This window comes from Mytilus trossulus, chromosome 6, assembly GCF_036588685.1.
Source record: "Mytilus trossulus isolate FHL-02 chromosome 6, PNRI_Mtr1.1.1.hap1, whole genome shotgun sequence".
Classification (NCBI taxonomy): domain Eukaryota; kingdom Metazoa; phylum Mollusca; class Bivalvia; order Mytilida; family Mytilidae; genus Mytilus; species Mytilus trossulus.
In genome coordinates this window covers 10,097,386-10,115,359 of record NC_086378.1, presented here as the reverse complement: position 1 = coordinate 10,115,359, position 17,974 = coordinate 10,097,386, and the positions used below count along the sequence as shown (strand labels likewise).

Here is a 17,974-nt window from a genome sequence, read left to right as displayed (position 1 = left end):
TGTTTATGTAGTGATATTAAGATGATAACACAATATTGACTGTTGTACCCCTATTTTTGACATTTTTACTCTTTGAGTATGTTTGTTTGTTCATGCATCGTTGACAATGTAATGGAATTTGATGCGACTGTCATACAAGTGAGAGGCTTAGCTAGCTATAAAACCAGGTTTAATCCACCATTTTCTACATTAGAAAATGCCTGTACCAAGTCAGGAATATGACAGTTGTTATTCATTCGTTTGATGTGTTTGGACTTTTGATTTTGCCTTTTGATTTTTGATTTTCCTTTTTGAATTTTCCTCGGAGTTCAGTATTTTTGTGTTTTTACTTTTTACTAGGTAAAGAAGGTAAAGACATATAAAAATTTTCACTTTATATACAAATATTCATAACTGTTTGTTTCTAATTTCAGCGTTACTTTTTTTTAAATTAGATTTATAGACTTTTTACAACAAGCAACAAAAAATCGCAAGAAAGGGATGGTTATCTCTCCTTTATTCTGTGTATGCTGGCGGATTGGTATCAACAACCTGTCCCCCGTTCTGTTCTGGTTGAATACTGCCAATAACTTGAACTTGTTCTGTAGGTTGAGTTGTAGGTATCACTTGATACTGTTGCCCTCTGGAATACTGCACTATTTGGTTATCTGTTTGCCCGGAAGCTATCATGAACTGGTGGCTGTTTGCCATAGGAATCTGAGTCTGTGGCAGGTTATGAATCATGCAAAAAAAAAAAACCGCAAGTATTTGTTAATACAGCTATTGCTTTGTTTAATCTACAGAAACAGTGATCAGCTTTCTAATTAAACAAAACAATTGGCATACAAGTCAATACGATACTTAAATGTAAGTAAATAAGAATCATGAGTAACGGTGAAGAGCTGGAAAACATACTAAAGCTCGATGTATATTCCAATTCACAACGACCATCTATATTGAGAATATGTATGTTAAAGCCGTAACTCGACCCAGGCAATCAAATGTTTGTGTGCCAATTGTAGAAATTACAACGGATACAAAAATACTGTTTTCAATACTAGCATTTGTCGTGTCGCCGTATCAACAATACGGTGTTGTTATGTTGGATTATATTGATTAGCCAGTATAACTGTTATATCTAGTAGTGAATAGCCAGTTTGGTCACCTACCAAAAAAGTGTATTGATACTTTAAGCAAACAACTCGTATTAACGGTTGTTTTCTATTCACATCTAAACTTATAATATTATTATATATCACGAAGTTGTCAACTTCAGTATTGGTTGCATCATCTAAACATTAAATCCTTTGAGACTCTTGGCCCTCTATTGTGATGTATTGAGGTTCATTAAGGGAGGGAGAGTGTTCGAGTTTTGGAGCAATATTTGCTTACCTCCTGAATTGATGTCCTCCATGTGGAACAGCAACAACAGAATGAGGAGGCAATAATTGCGATTACCACTTCTGCAAAGGACAACACAGCCATGAAAACTGAAAGAACTACAGCTTTCGAATCTTGATTTCCTATAGCTATCTGAAATAAAAATAAAAGTGTAAAGTGATGACGTAAAGCAAATAAAAAAGAGATAAACTGACAAAATACAATATACATGCAATTCTTTCGACTAAATATAGTTTCAATTGTCAATACGTTTTATCATTTTTTTACAACTGATCTTACCATTATTCCATCTGGATAAAGGAAATGTTAGTATACATCTGTTCAATGGTCATCAATCGATTTAGCAAAAGCAAAAGCAAATCCGGGTCACAAACAAAAAATCGATTGAAACACACCAATTATAAGAGGAAAACAACGGAAGAAATGAAACATGAACTGTTACAAAATTAAACCCCAAAATACAGAAAAACAGACTACTAAGTAACAACTGCCATATTCCTGACTTGGTACATTACATTTTTTAAAAACATGGTGAGTTAAAGCTGGTTTTATGGCTAGCCAAACTGCCCGATCATATGGTAATGTTTAAATACCACTACATGTCAGACCACAATAGTATAATTATTAGTCTTGATGAATAAGACTAGAGAAAGGCATAATTCGACTGTAGAATGCTGTTTTGTCATATTGTCTTGTTTGTTGAGAGATTATGGTCGTTCGACCAAGTGTATTGAACGGTTCCCGCGATTTAACAGAAGCATGATCTGAAATCTAGCTGAGGGGGAAATATTTGGTACGGTTTATTACCCGATGTCCACTGTGTATCTATAATCAATTAATTATTGTCCTATATCTAAGACACAGTACATGTAATAAGTTGTGCCCGTCGTAAAGTAATCTCATAATAAGACGTATATATATTATGACAAATTTCACAAAAGGAAAATTATATCAGGTTTCTATTTTTAATTGAATATCATTCTATTTCAAATACATTTAACTTTAACTGTTCTATTAAATGCAGAGTTTTAAATGTTTGTTATAAATTTTCAATAATCGCGTTATAATGCGTTGAACATATTTCTTTGAATTTGTGGCAAGATGCTGTTTTCAAAATTTAAAATGACACTCACCACCTCACCTATCAATCATAAAACATTGCCAAAATAATAACACTCGCTAGATATCTCAAAAGTCATTTTGTTTATTATCCATCAGAAACAAGAATTTTTCAAAATTAAATCAAATTTAAAGAATGATCATTTTGAGAAAACGATCCATGAAAATGTAAAAGAGCGATAACGTTTGTACATGCCTCTAGATTTAACCTTTGCAAACATACACAACAACGTATTCTGATATCTATCCTTTCCTCTAATTTATAACAGTTTAGTAAAAACAAAAATAGATATACAGAACGTCGGAAGCAAAATCGTATTAGGTGAAATTTGCCACACAGAACAACATAGTATTTTTGGTCAGGATATTAATGCTAGCATTTAAGTTTGACGTGTATGAAAATTGATATCAATGATGTGCTATATGATCATCTATTCGACAGTAGAGATAATTGCGGTTTCTACGTAAAATATCCGCCGCGACCCGTAATGTGAACCCTTGTTGCTGGTGGACATAGCATAAAAACTTCACTTTGGGTTAAGCGCCTGATATTTAACGATATTTAAAAAAAGAAAACCAAATATTCTGTTTATCGTCTACTACTTGCCGTTTTCCCTCCTTAATACAATTTTGCACTTTACGAAAGCAAGCTTGATCACGTCTCCTCTCAACTAGTGACTTCGCTAATAACTTCTCCTCGCACATTGAGACGTCTCTGATTATACCTGCTCTTGTCCCAAAGCCTTGATACAATAATTAAGGAGCGACCTACAGGGTGATATAGGCGTAGGGAAGGACGATAATCAACAATATTACTTACTATAAAAGGAAAATACACACCAAGACTCAACATAGCTGGAATAAAAATTGATGCTCCAATTATGCTACACACCATAAATCCCGTTTTCTAAATAAAAAAAAAGAACGTTGAAATAATATAATTATACTTTTTACAATGCATATATAATTTTAATGTTATTTTATTAAAATGAATTTACATTATTTGTTTCCTCCTTGATACTAGATATAGGAAGATGTGGTGCGAGTGCCAATGAGACAAATCTCCAAAATAACAGTTTAATAAAGTAAACCATACTTACTCTATTTCCAAACAGATAAATAATGTCAGGTATTCAATCATAGCCGTAGAATTACTATGAAGCAGAGTCAATTACTGCTTTAAATTCAATTCTTATAGTTTTCGTTTTTCAAATATAAAAGTAAAATCTGTTGAATTATTTTAATTTCATTTTTCCTCGTTAGTTAATCATTGGTCTTCCCTGAATTAAAGCCTACCAGACATGTCCATCTCTTTTCTCTCTTCTTTGACATACACATAGGTAGACAGCCAGTTAAAACATGCTACAATTACAAAAATTAAAATGTATTCATATTTTACTAATTTTGTAAAATTTTAACCAAGTTTAAGCATGCATCAGGGATGTTTATTTATTTATATTGTTTGCAAGGCCCCCTTTTTAACATTGATATAGAATTACGTACTATTAGAGAGTAGCATAATACCAGAGATGGAAAGGCTCAAATAAATGACTTTACATTACAACAAAACCATCAGCGCTCTACGGTTGGTTATTTTGCCAATTGAATTTTCTTTTGTATTCGACTTCATTCCGTAGAATATAATTACACATATTTTATTTTTGCTTGATGATCATGATATGCCACTTATATTTCTAGCACTATTGCAAAAAAAGGGGGGGGGGGAGAAACGATCATTTATAAATTGAAGTACAATGAGGCAGACTGTTCTGTTTATTATATGCTTTTTTTTTAATTACATAGTCTATCAACTTTACTAATTTAACAATAACACCATATATTGAAACAATGCAGCTGCATCTTAATATAAACTTGTCAATAAGAAGGTGTAATCAAATGCTTTGTGGACACCAATCCATCCAAGGCACAATGTGTAAAAAAATGGGGTATGATTGCCATTGAGACAACTCTCCACAAAAGACCAAATGACAAAGAAATTAACAACTATAGGTCACCGTACGGCCTTCAGCAATGCGCAAAGCCGACCGATTCCACATAATCCGCTAGTAAGAGCCATAAAATGATAATGCAAAACAGTTCAAACGAGAAAACAAACGGCCTAAAATATTTAAAAACAAATCTGTAACACATCAACAAACTACAACCACTGAATTTATCACAGGCTCCTAGCATGGGACAAGCACATACATACAGAATGTGGCGGTACTAAACATGTTACCGGGATCCCCACCCTCCATCTAACTTGGGGGAGTTGTGTAACAATACAACATACGAACGGTTATTAAAATCAGTTTAAAAAAAACTTAAATATTCAGAAGGATACAACTATATATACATCTAACAAAATCACAGAATGAACCTAACCGGGTTCTTGTATATCCCAACAACAGAAAGACACTAAGTGCAGATCTGAGATTACTTTAAAATTGAATAAAGGTTTTCAGTTATTTGAGGTAAAGAAATTCCTGACTGAATAAATGACAATTAGGCAGCAACCGTTTGATTTTCGGGGGGGGGGGGGGGGGGAGCTATGGATTTTTTTTTCTGGACATCCTTTTTTTTCGCCTCTGGCGAAAAACGATCAAAAACAAATTATTGTTTTCAAAAAATCGAAACAAACTTTTTTTTCCAATAAAAGCATAGCCCCCCCCCCCCCCACCACCAAAAAAATGAAATGGTTGCTGCCTTAATACATAGATTACGCTCATTGAAATCCTACACGCCACTAAAGACATGGGGATATCGAACGAGTTGGGATATATAAACACTGTAAGACTGTGCCAAATCCAAAGGAACATCACCGTTCAAAACAGGAAAATTACCAATAGGGGAAAATCATTGTATAAAGTTTCTAGTATAACAATTAAATATATAAATCTAGGAAAGAAGAGTTATAGTTGTTCATTGTATCATTTTATAACATTCGATTTATCCAAAATTAGTTTCTTTTTGTAATTTTCAGCAGTATGATTAAAAAATTCTTAATTATTTAACGGAAAAAATATCATCAAGATTATAATAAGTGTTGTTGAATTTATCAATCAAATTGTTATTCATTCAGTTTGGCCCTAAACTGGGATTCATTACAGTTTATGCATAAATTTGCTGTAAAAGTTGAACAATTAGTACCCATTGGAAAGCCTACTACCTGTCGATATGTATTCATATAAATGATTCTACAATTGTATAGTTCCAACACAGTATTTTCTTAAGAACAGTTATAGTAAGCTTAAAACTATTCACTTACCCATCCAGAACATATAAAACAAGTAATGTCAAATGGCAAGCGCAAGCCGACATTATGATATCGATAACAATCATTGTAATAATAGCTTATGTATCGGTCGGAATAAGTATTAGCAAGACAGTCATCATACTTGTTCTTTGCAATTTTATCTGAGATCACTCCAATTAAACTAAGAATCCCAAGAAGAACTCCAAGACCTATCTGTATACCACCAAACACCTTAAATGTCCGCACTGGAAATACTTGTTGTTGTTGTCCGACTGGTAGATCTTGTTGTATTCCTACTACGTGTGGTATAAATTGGTAGGGCATTGGAATATTTGCAGTTGTTGCTGACATTCTGAAATTAGATTGATACAGGTCGGTACATAGTGCATTTTTCAGGTCATAATATATACATGCCTAGACTTTTGGACGTGGAGACCAGTGCCAACATTACGCAATGGGTTTTAAACAAAAGGCAGATAAAAACATAAACATTTTAACAATACGAAGTTTGATTTGATTACGCCCATATGAGGATATCTAATTGAGTAAAATTGAGAAAGGAAATGGGGAATGTGTCAAAGCAACAACAACTCGACCATAGAGCAGACAACAGCCGAAAGCCACCAATGAGTCTTCAATGTAGTGAGAAACTCCCGCACCCGTAGTCTATTGATGTTTGTGTATTTTTTTTGTTTGGTTAACCGTAATCGGAAGGGTCGAAGACTATTGGGCTTCGTTGTTGTTTTATGTTTTATTGAATGCCAGGCCGATTCTATTTTTGTAATATCTTTTGTTTACAACTTTACTAGTTTTTTAAGGATGGTGTATTAATGAATTTAATGTTGTTGAATAAGAATATTATCAAGTTTGAAATAACATTAAGAAAATAATTGTAATGAGTCAAAAATAACAAAAAGAGAAAAAACAATACGAAAAATAACTATCAAGGGGGATAAAACATACAACTTTAAATGGTTGTAAGAGAAAATAATTTTTGAAATAAATAACAATGATGGATATAAACTTGCAAAAACGAAAAGTAATAAGTGCAAAATACCATGCAAACATGAATTGTATAGAAAAAAGATAACAAGCAAATCATAACAGTGAAACTGTTAAAAAAATGAAAAACGTCTTAGAGAAAACTAATTAACAACAAAAAAAATGATTGTTATTAATAATAAAGGTATCTAACATACCAAAATAATATTGTATTATGGGTACATTTCAAACAAGTATGAATATTAGTATTTAGGCAATAACAAACTAACGTATATTGCGTTAAGGCGAAGTAATATTCACAAATACAGTCGACTCTCGTTATCTCGAAGTCAGCCGGACCGGAGAAATATTTCGAGATACACATAGTTCGACTCAAACGTAAACCGGAAGTTTGACTGAACAAGGGACACCTCTTGCTTAGCATGGTAAAGCTAAAATAAATCAGGGTGAATATGGGAAAAGGATCGATATTCTGGTATCAGATCGATATATTTGTATGTCATGGTCTTTCGTTATTATACTAACATTGTTTTACTTATTCAATTGTTTCAGTTACAATTGTTTCCTATGGCTTTTATCCGAGAGAGTAATTTTCAATCGATAGTTTCGTTATTCAGGTCGTTTAAAGTTGACAAAATTGTTTATTCTCGGATACAAAAGACTTTAAAAAATTTAAATTCCTCTTCATTTTTTTTTATCTCACTCTTTCTTTTAATTAATGAAAATACAAGATTAAAGACGCCGATTGAGTAATTTTTAGGTGATCATCAACGGAAGTCATAATCCTTACTTTATACACACCCAAGCTCATTAGTGTAAATCACAATTAACTGTTTTGTAAACATTTTAAATAGTTTTTCATGAACATAAACAATGTATCACTAATTATTTATAAAAATTCTATAAAAGATAATCTTAGGTAAACACTCGTGGAAACAGCATGTCATAAATCAATACAGTGGTCAGTGACTGGATATTTAATTACACGTGTATTGTCAGATTAACTCTTCAATCCATTTAAATGCCGGAGGTCATGATTTGACATATGTGTATTAGTTCGAGATAAATAATGAATTTTGAATGCTTTTGTTAACCTTGGGATCGTAAATTTAGTTCGACTCAACCGAAATTTCGACACATCCAATTTCGACTCATCAGGAGTCGAATTACATACATTTATATGGAACAAAGTTCGGGACCACGTGAAAACTTCGACTCATCCGAAATTTCGAGTCAACCGAGTTCGAGACAACGAGAGTTAACTGTAGATACTTTTAAGGAAAAAATGATAAGCATTAAGAGAAATACATCATAAAAAGATGAATAGTATTTAAAAGAAAAAATTTACAAGATGGATACTTATATTAAGGGCAAATAAAAGCAAACTTTTAAAACGGGAAATTTGCAAACTCAACCTTGTTGTTAACATGAAATGTTTGCTGTTTATCTATTAGGGTTGTCAACTCAGTGAACAATTACTAATCGACCAATCGTTGACTTAATCGAGCGATACTCAAGTACTTGCTCGGGAATATATGTATAGAATACAGAAGCACAAAAGACCTATTTTGCATTCTTTGGTGTGTGGTTCAACTGACGGATATCAATTTATATAAAGAAGTATTACCGACCATAAGAAATAAAATATTGCCTACAAGTACTGATTATGCTAAAATAATCAGTTTAATTTAATGGCCACCATTTTAAAAATTATAAAAAGCAAAAACCTAATCAAACAATAGTACTTTTTGATCATTTAAACAATCGAAAACACGGTCTAAACAACATTATGAATGGGTAATGAGTACATCTATTATATGTGAGTATGTTGATAAGTGAGACCGGAACATAATCTTGATAGAAGGTCAGTTAAATGACAGTGAAGTGTACAATCAAGCGGATAGTGAAGTGTTCAATCAAGTGGAAAGTGAACTGTTGAATCGATATTTTAAGGCCAAACGAACAGTGTTGCAAATTAATTGTTTTGTCTATCTTTATTATAGCACATGTTTACAACTTAACTATCTTTTAATTGGACTTACTACGTGTAATTCTTCTAATACTTTGATATAAAAGTGAATTGATCAAAAACTTGTAAATATAAATAACATGAAGTGGAATATTTACGTCGTATAAATAGATTTTTTATTTTCATAATTAAGCTTAATTGTTTATAACAACTTTAATATAGAAATATAGAAGCAAGTGATCATAGATAGTCTTGTGGGCAAACATTAAAAACAGTTACAGATTTCATAGTACATATATTTTTATTTTATTTTTTTGTGTGTAAAAAAATTGCACAAATGATAAATTACCATAATAACAAGATAGTATTTTACTTGAATCAAAATATATAATACCATCGTTTTATTCTTTATTGAAATGAACGTTTGCAATATTACCGAAGATCGTATTAGCAGATATAAAAAAAAATGTGACATTTAATTACAAACGTTGTTTGTGTTTTTCATTTTGTTGGATTTTTTTTTTTGAATTTTTTTGTTTTTATGTTTGCTTGGTTTTTTTTTCTTTTAATCAGAGACACATAATTTTATTCCATAATAGCCAGTTGCAGTTTTGGTGATATCTTAATAACGATACGATGAAATATAAGTTTATGGTCATTCATTTATGATAGTACTTTAGACACGGGAAAAGAGTGTACAATGGAATTGCCTTTCAAAGTCGTATCATACTGATTGTCTTTGTAATACATTTCTTTTCATATAAAAATTTATGACATCTTTTAACCATAAATATAAGTCAGTTTTCAATAGGGTTTTATTGCTTGTTTGGTAAATCTAACCTTAATTCTCAAGACTTGTTTTACATTTTCGTTGATATATTATAGTTACAAAAACAAAAACATATATTATTACATATTAAAATACATTTTTTGTAGGTTTGGAGGCCATTGGAGGCCATCTTTTATATAAGCTTTTGAGTTAAAATATTTTGGCCACGGGCATCACTGAAGAGGCATGAATTGTCGAAATGCGCATCTGGTGCAGGTAAAATTGGTATCGTTAATGTTATTGAACTGTGGTTGAGAACATAAAATATTTAAATCATCCACTTTTTTGTTAATTCACATACGTTTTGTCTGAATATATATTTTATGATCGTGCTCTAATTTTTTTTTTTGGTATTTATCTTAATATTAGATGTTCAAATATTTTATGTGGAACAAATGGTGACCTCTGATCTGGATTCCTGAAAAAATGCACCATTTTTTATTGGACGACCAATTAATTATAAAGTTAACATATTTGTTATTGAATGATGAATGATAAAGCGACAATAAGACAATTATGATTCGCCAGGCTAAAAAGATGATGTACACTATACTATCATGCACTTCTCTTTCAAAAGTAAAATGATCATAGTTTACCAACCTTTTTCTGTGTTGTACGGTGCAACTTTTTGAATGAAAACAATGGTGGTGATTACTTTCTAAGTATCACCAATTGCCAGATGAAATGCTTCCTCAATCAATCGATAAAATAATCCTACTTTGACTTTTTTTTCATCTGGGTACTTAAATTTTAGTTATTAAATTATACTTCTGCTTTATTTGAATCCGTATTGTGATTGGCTGACACCCATTACGAGACACTCCAATACGATAATATATTATTTCCGTATAAAACCTATGACGCTGCACTTGCTATCTGTGACAATTTTGAAATATTACAACGCTTGCGCCAATGCTCTCTAACGTTGTACTTGTTTGGTTTTATAAACATTTTGATATGAGCGTCACTGATGAGTCTTATGTAGACAAAACTCTCGTTTGGCGTACTAAATTATAATCCTGGTACTTTTGATAACTATTTACACCACTGGTCCGATGCCACTGCTAGTGGGCATTTCCTCCCCAAGAGTATCACCAACTCAGTATGAATATATAATGAGATCATTTACATAAATTTCCTGTTTACAAAACTTTGAAAAGTAAGGATTTTCTTATCCCAGGCATAGATTACCTTAGCCGCACTACTTTATGGAATTTCGAATCCTCAATGCTCTTGACTAAACGCGCGTCTGGCGTACCAACTTATCATCCTGGCACCTTTGATAACTATTTGGTAGGAATTCGTTGGTATATTAACTGAACCAATTCACTCTCAAATAAATAAAAGTCAGATGTATAACATTACAATAAATTCTCAGGAATTCAAATTTACCACTTGTAACCTCTATCACACATAAACTCTTCATTTGTGGCATTGAAATGGCCAGGCGAATGACTATATTCTGATAAAAGAAAATACAAACGAGTGTTTTTGTGCAATTTTTCTGATTTGCCGTTGAACACGAATTGAAAATAAATATTTTCAAAGTCGAGCTGGTTTCTCATCTATGTCGTCTATCGTCAAATAAATAACTTCAAGAGCCACTGCGAGAAGCCTCTCGATTATAAATATAAACATATTTTCTGATATACAAATCATATAAGAACTATTGAAAGATAACCTTATAGTTTACCTTTTTGGGATTCGAGCGTCACTGATGAGTCTTTGGTAGACGAAACGTGCATCTGGCGGATATACTAAATTTAGTCCTGGTATCTATGATGAGTTTATTGATAACTATTTTTTTATAGTTGTGAATAAAAATTTAGTTATAATAATCATATATTTTTTTAGATGATTGTAAAAGCATTGGATAAGAAATACGAAAAAGATAACATGTTTGAAGTTTTCAAATTTTAAGAACTTTTGATAGCATCTTGAACTGAAATGAATTAATCTTAATGGGAAAGGCTTCAATTTCATTATGATAAAGTATTATTTTCGTTAGAATAGTCCTTCTTAGCCATTTTGAATTCATTCCAACCTATTAAATAAGCCATGCTAAAGATAAGTGCTAGTTTGATGCCTAATTCTTTGCATGTTAATCGAGTGGAAAATATCAGGAACCCCCACAATCACCTTCCGCAAACACCATCGGATGCCAGTTTTTCCAATGCATGAAGGTTATTAAAATTAACGTGACCATTAAATCAATCGTGATTACCATAGTTTGCCACCAAAGATTGTTTCTGTGTATCGATAAACCTGATGATCATAAATGGCACTTTCTTAAAACAAAATATGCTAACAGAGATATTGCTTTCATCAACGTGTCAAGTACGTTTTATGACTCTACCATTCAAAACTACATACCTCCCTGTCTTTATTACACCAAAACCACCTTTTATTTCATAAACATACGAAACACCCAGCAGAAGTTTAGTTTCAATTATAGGTCGGTAAATAAAGGTAACAGTAGTATTCCGCTGTTTCGTAACATTTGATGTAAATTTTAAATATCTAACTCCTTGAACTTGAAACTTAACTGTGAATCGTCGAAATTTAAGTTATATTTCCTATGACCATGCTATTACGGGGAACTTTAATTTCATTCCACACAGAGAGGTTTAAAACTTTTTTCCAAAAAAGACAAAAGTATCGTCTCCATGTAAATCAGATTGGAAACAGTGTGTCAGTCAGGTCATAAATGACACTATGTCTTTGTATTGTATTAGCTGTTAATTTTCCTCTTGTTAATATCTATGTACATTTCTCTAATACATTTATCGATATGTTGTAGGCATTCCAATGGGCACTAATTATACCCCTTAAATAGCAGACTTGCTTCGTACCGTTATGAATCAGCGTGTATGCAAAAAAAAAATAGTATAGAACTATCTAGTTTGCATTTAATTGACAAATTCAACAATAATATTTTAATATTCATGGTAGTGTTTCGTTAAATATTCAAAATGATAAAAGAAAACTTAATATTCCGACAAAAGTTATTCTTGAAATAACTTGAATCAAATCAAATATAAACTATATTGACTGTCCTTTTCTAGATTGAGATATTTCTGGTCAGGAAAGTTCCTTTTGGCACTATGCGTATGACGGTTTATGTCACAACTCGTCCGTTATGGCCGTGCCTGTTATATGAGGTTTGGGATTTCAATGAACGTTACTACTGTGTTACCAGTATTAAACCAGGAATTTCGTTACCACAAACTAATAAACCTTTACCATATTTAAGAAACAATTGATGCAAGCTATACTTTGTCCTATAATTATTATCCCCCAATAATGATATACCTCTACGAAAATGTTATCATTGTTATCCATTTTGATGTTCAAATGGTCAGTTGTTTTATTGAGCTAAATCGTACATGCGGGTGATTTTTTCGTTTGGATTGGTTTAAATTTTGTTATCCCGGGATCTATACAGCTACTCTAACGATCAGATTTTTTGCACTTTTTAAAAGTCAGTAATTTTATATTTGTGTGATTTTTTAGCTTTTGTTTTGTGTGATTTGCTGCGGAAATAACTCTATTGTGTATGCAATAATTCGTCATATGTGAGTCTCTGACGTTCTTTATGTGTTTTGTATTGCTTTAAGATAGTCAAGTAGTAACATTCGCTAGGCTAACGGTGTCAAGGTTCTTGGTAATGATAAAAATTAAACCCTGATAGTTTCCTAAATATATATATACTGACATATCTGTACTGTGTTGTTATCCAATCGCCAATATCGGTACAATTGTAATACTTAATGTATCATCATATCATGTTATATCATATTATTTCCTGTTATATCATATTATTTCAAGGGGTTCATTTTTTCTTTATTTACAGATACATATCTGGTTATTTTGTTATCTACTCAATCATTGAAATCATGTTGAGTACTGTATGTTTACTTCGTTGCGATATTTGGATTGTGTTTATTTTGAGCTCTTGTGGTTCTTTGATAAGTTAATAAAATTATGCAAAAAGTAACATAACAAAAATACCAAACTCCGAGGAAAATTCAAAAAGGACAGTCTCTAATCAATTGGCAAAATTAAAAGTTCAAACACATCAAACGAATGGATTACATAAAACGAAACACATCAAACGAATAGTTGTTATAACTGTCATATTCCGGACTTATGTAGAAAAGGACGGATTAATACTGGGTTTATAGATAACTAAAAATCTCACTTGTATGCCTCGCAAATGTATAGTGTATGGAATGATGTTTTCACAGCCTGACATGAGTGTTGACCTTACTTTACAATACGTTATGTTTATAGTGTTTGTGATGACTGTTGTTTGTCTTTTTCTACCATACTTCGCTAGTGATTTTATTTCTCCAAGTAACTTTTTAAATGTAAAACACTATATTTAGGAGATAACTGCATTTTTTTTTTAAGATTGAAATTTGGTGCTATGTAAACAGATTTTTGCTACAGTTCAGATTTTACGATTATCTGATTGGGATATTGCGCCTGACTAAAGATAATAATAAAGTAATTTTAAAATCAATTGCAAATATTCTTTTAAATTTAGATCACTTTGGAGATTCATTTCCTAACTGGAAGGTTATACCATTTGTCTTCTATGATACTTAAATATTGATTGTTTACTACTAATATATTTTACTAGGTAAACAAAGGAAAGTAATGCATAGCTCTTCAGTTAAACACATAATTGTGTATCTCTAAGTTCACAAGTTTTATTAATTCTATAAATCAAGATTTATAGTTAATTGTTTTTACAAAAAATAAATGCAGGCTGGCAAATTGCTATCAAAAACCTGCCAACCATTCGGTTTTGGTTGTGTACCACCAAAGGCTTGAACCTGCTGTTCTGTAGGTTGTGTTGCAGCCATTAGTGATATTCTGGCCCCTTGTTATACTGCACTTTTGGGTAATTTGATTGTCCAGAAGCTATAATGACATGACGACCGTTAGCCATAGGAATCTGAGTCTGTGGTAGATTATGAATCATTCCAGGCTGTGTGCTATGTCCAATAACAACTCCCTATGGAAAAACGAAAAAGTATTTATAGATACAAAATAAAACAAAAAATACTTTTCTCACAAGTTAATACGCCAATATTTATGTGAAAAAAAGAAATATCATCCCCGAGTTGGTAGTGGTCAAGAAAAGGTAAACAAATATACATATTCCAATGCATAATGGCAATGTGTATTGATAAAATATCTACTTACGTCGGGACTCGGTAAATTCAACCAAAACTTCAAGTTTGCCAAAGTTTTTTTCGAGATCCAAGTACAGTCAACCAAAACTTTATGTTTTTTATTTGTAACAAAGTGTTTAGAGATCTAATTTTTATATGTAATTAGAGTTAAAGGGCAGAGTAAGAAATAATATGGTTAACACCACAACGACCTAGAGGAATTGCAACTGACATATTACGATGGCATCAAATACAAGCATATTTCACATCATGGTATCGATAAAACCTGTTGTTTTGTTGGATTAATTTGAACTACCAGTATAGAAGTACCAAATGGTTGTTCTGTCATCTTCCAAAAAATGCATTGATACTTTAAGCAGACAACTCACGATCCGATTTGTTATATATGCTCAGAAAAACTTGTATTGCACTGATTCGACAACATGAGTATTATATGCATTGGTTGCAACATTTAAACATCAAATCTTTTGACCCTCCTAGTCCGCACTTGTTTGACATATTTAGGTTCAGTTGGTGAGGAATAGTGTTTATGTTTAGGAGCAAATTTTGCTTACCTGTTGATTTGATGTTCCCTGTGGGGAGCAGCAACAACAGTATGAAGCGACAAGTATTGCGACTACCACTTCTGTTAAGGATAACACAATCATGAAAACTGACAGAATCACAGCTTTCGAATCTTATCTCTGAAATAAACATTAAAATGTAAACATATAGCATTTAAACAAAGTGAAAATGACAAAAAACAATTGATTACGTACATATAAATTCTTCCAGTTAAAATTAAATTTAGCACAAAACTTTTACATCTGATATTTTCGTTATCTTATTAGTGTTATTCAAAAACATCATGGCAAAACTACATTGACTACGTACATATACTATGTCCTCTCGACAAACAAGACTTAAAGAGTATCAATGGTCAAGAAGTACTATCATTCTTTAGATCAGAGCTAATCTGAAAATAATTCCATTTACATATTACAATAGGTAAAGGTATGTGTTACCAATCTATATAAATCCGACTGGAGAAAGACAATTATTGACTAACGAACACTCTTTTCTATATTGTCTAGTTCGTCAAGTAGTCTAGGTCGTGAGGACTGTGCTTTCGGAAGTTGCAATGTTAAAGAAGTATTGGTTAAATTAAGCATTTAAAGCATTCATGCAAGGTTTTCAATTTTAGCATTTTGACGCTTACTAACAATGATATCAATGATGTGGCATCTACTTATATTTTCAACATATTCTATTATTGATAATCAACAACATTACTTACTAGCAGTACACCAACCAAACCAAGACTGAACATAGTTGGAACGAAAAATGACGCTCCAATTATGCAACACATCATAAATTTTCTGAATAGAAATAATAAAATTTGAAAGATTTAATTATACTTTGATAGAAATAATAAAGATTGAAAGATTCAATTATACTTTGATAGAAATAATAAAAATTGAAAGATTTAATCATACTGTGTATAATGTACCTAAAGTAAAAAAAGTTTAATTTAACTAAGATGGTAAAGTGTTAACAAAACTAAAGAAAAAACGAAACGGAAATATTTATCTATCATTTTAGGTACAATCAGGTAGACTGTTCTGTTTATTACTTCTTTTTTTTTTAATTACAAAAACTTAAAATGTACTTGCTAGTGCACAATATATATATATAGTAATAATGACATATATGCAACTAAATAGAAATAAGAAAACATGATGTGATATAAATTCTAAATCACTAAATTAATTAATATTGCTGTAACCAGATTATGGAATTTTGGTAAACTATCTCATTAAACATTGTATCAAGCTTGGTCTTAAACACTGCTTTATAAAAGTGTTGAACGGAGTAATAAAACATAAAAATAATTTCAGTCTAACCCTTGAAGCATGGTTAATTAAGAACACCAAGGTATGAGTTACATAACGTATACTTTATTAGTGTTACACCATTAGTTCGGGATCTGTTTGAAAGAACATATAAGAGAGAACATATTAAAAACAAAATCGTTTCTATGCATTGGTGTTCCTTTCAAAATATGCATCATATTGGAATAATTTTGGTATCAGAAAAAGCTAAATTGTAGATTATCATTACATAAAATTGAAAAAGTTCAGTGATAACGGACGTCATACCGAACTCCGAATTATACATAAGAAACAAAAATTAAAGATCATACAAGACTTACCAAAGCAAGAGGCTCCTAACTTGGGACAGGCGCCAAATTGCGGCGTGGTTAAACATGTTTATGAGATCTCAACCCTCCCCCTATACCTCTAGCTAATGTAGTAAAGTAAATGCATAACAAAACGCATATTAAAATTCAGTTTAAGAGATATCCGAGTCCGATGTAAGAAAATGTAACAAAAGAAAATAAACAAAATGACAATAATACATAAATAACAAGACTTTTAGCAGTTAACGGACATGCCAGCTCCAGACCTCAGGGGTTCGTGTTGTTTATTCTTTAGTTTTCTATGTTGTGTTATGTGTACTATTGTTTTTCTGTTTGTCTTTTTCATTTTTAGCCATGGCGTTGTCAGTTTGTTTTAGATTTACGAGTTTGACTGTCCCTTTGGTGTCTTTCGTCCCTCTTTTTTTAAACTGATTGAATGATTATGTCTGTATCATACGAAAATCAGGCACATCCCAATTTTTGACTAATAATTTTCAATAATGCAAATTGCATAAAAAAGGGGGTATACTTTGCCGGTTACTCAGATAGGAAGTAGCTGTTTTAGTATTTCAAGGAACTAGTATATTATTATATTCAATTTAAGGTATGCTGATTTTTTTCAGCTCAATACAGTGGTTTGACACGATTGCCAAAATTTCATTTTAATTTACCAACATTCAGAATTCCAGTAGAGCTGGAGTATATCTCTTCCACTGACGTAATTGGTCAAACTTTGCTGTCGAAGAAAAGTTTGCAGGTTAGGATGTTACATGAAATAAAGGCCCCTTTAAATATCTTTCCGCGGACAAAAAAATTGTCCGCATGCAAATTTAGTTTTAAGATATTGTGAATTTCGGTTCAGAACAGTATTTCAAAATATAATAGTTTCCTTTTTTGTGAAATTGTGTTCATATCGGGGGAAATTTCACTATAAACAGTTGTCTATAAAGGGGATGTAACAAACAAAATTAAAGTAAAAGACACACTCGATAATGAAAACAAAAACAACAAAATGTAGAGTATTAAGAGAAAGTAA

The 17,974-nt window shown here is 31.6% G+C and overlaps 1 protein-coding gene across 1 annotated transcript; it reads right to left on the bottom strand.

Annotated features, from left to right (window-relative positions):
* Positions 1–357: 357 nt before the first annotated feature.
* LOC134723187 (uncharacterized) lies at positions 358–10,273 on the bottom strand. The gene is made up of 6 exons (XM_063586817.1): positions 10,156–10,273; positions 5,768–6,107; positions 3,796–3,861; positions 3,320–3,406; positions 1,372–1,512; positions 358–702 (listed from the first exon to the last, which is right to left on the bottom strand). The coding sequence occupies exons 2-6, from the start codon at positions 6,104–6,106 to the stop codon at positions 496–498; spliced, it is 840 nt and encodes a 279-aa protein (XP_063442887.1). The 5' UTR covers position 6,107; positions 10,156–10,273; the 3' UTR covers positions 358–495.
* Between the last annotated feature and the right edge of the window lie 7,701 nt (positions 10,274–17,974).

What these genes read in the sequence shown, in the direction of transcription:
- LOC134723187 (XM_063586817.1), bottom strand. Translation starts at nt 6,106, where the DNA reads ATGTCAGCAACAACTGCAAATATTCCAATGCCCTACCAATTTATACCA. An exon ending in AAAAGAGATGGACATGTCTG is followed by an intron (nt 3,407 to 3,795) that starts GTAGGCTTTAAT and finishes TTTTTTATTTAG; the next exon opens with AAAACGGGATTTATGGTGTG. An exon ending in GGAGGACATCAATTCAGGAG is followed by an intron (nt 703 to 1,371) that starts GTAAGCAAATAT and finishes AACCTGCCACAG; the next exon opens with ACTCAGATTCCTATGGCAAA.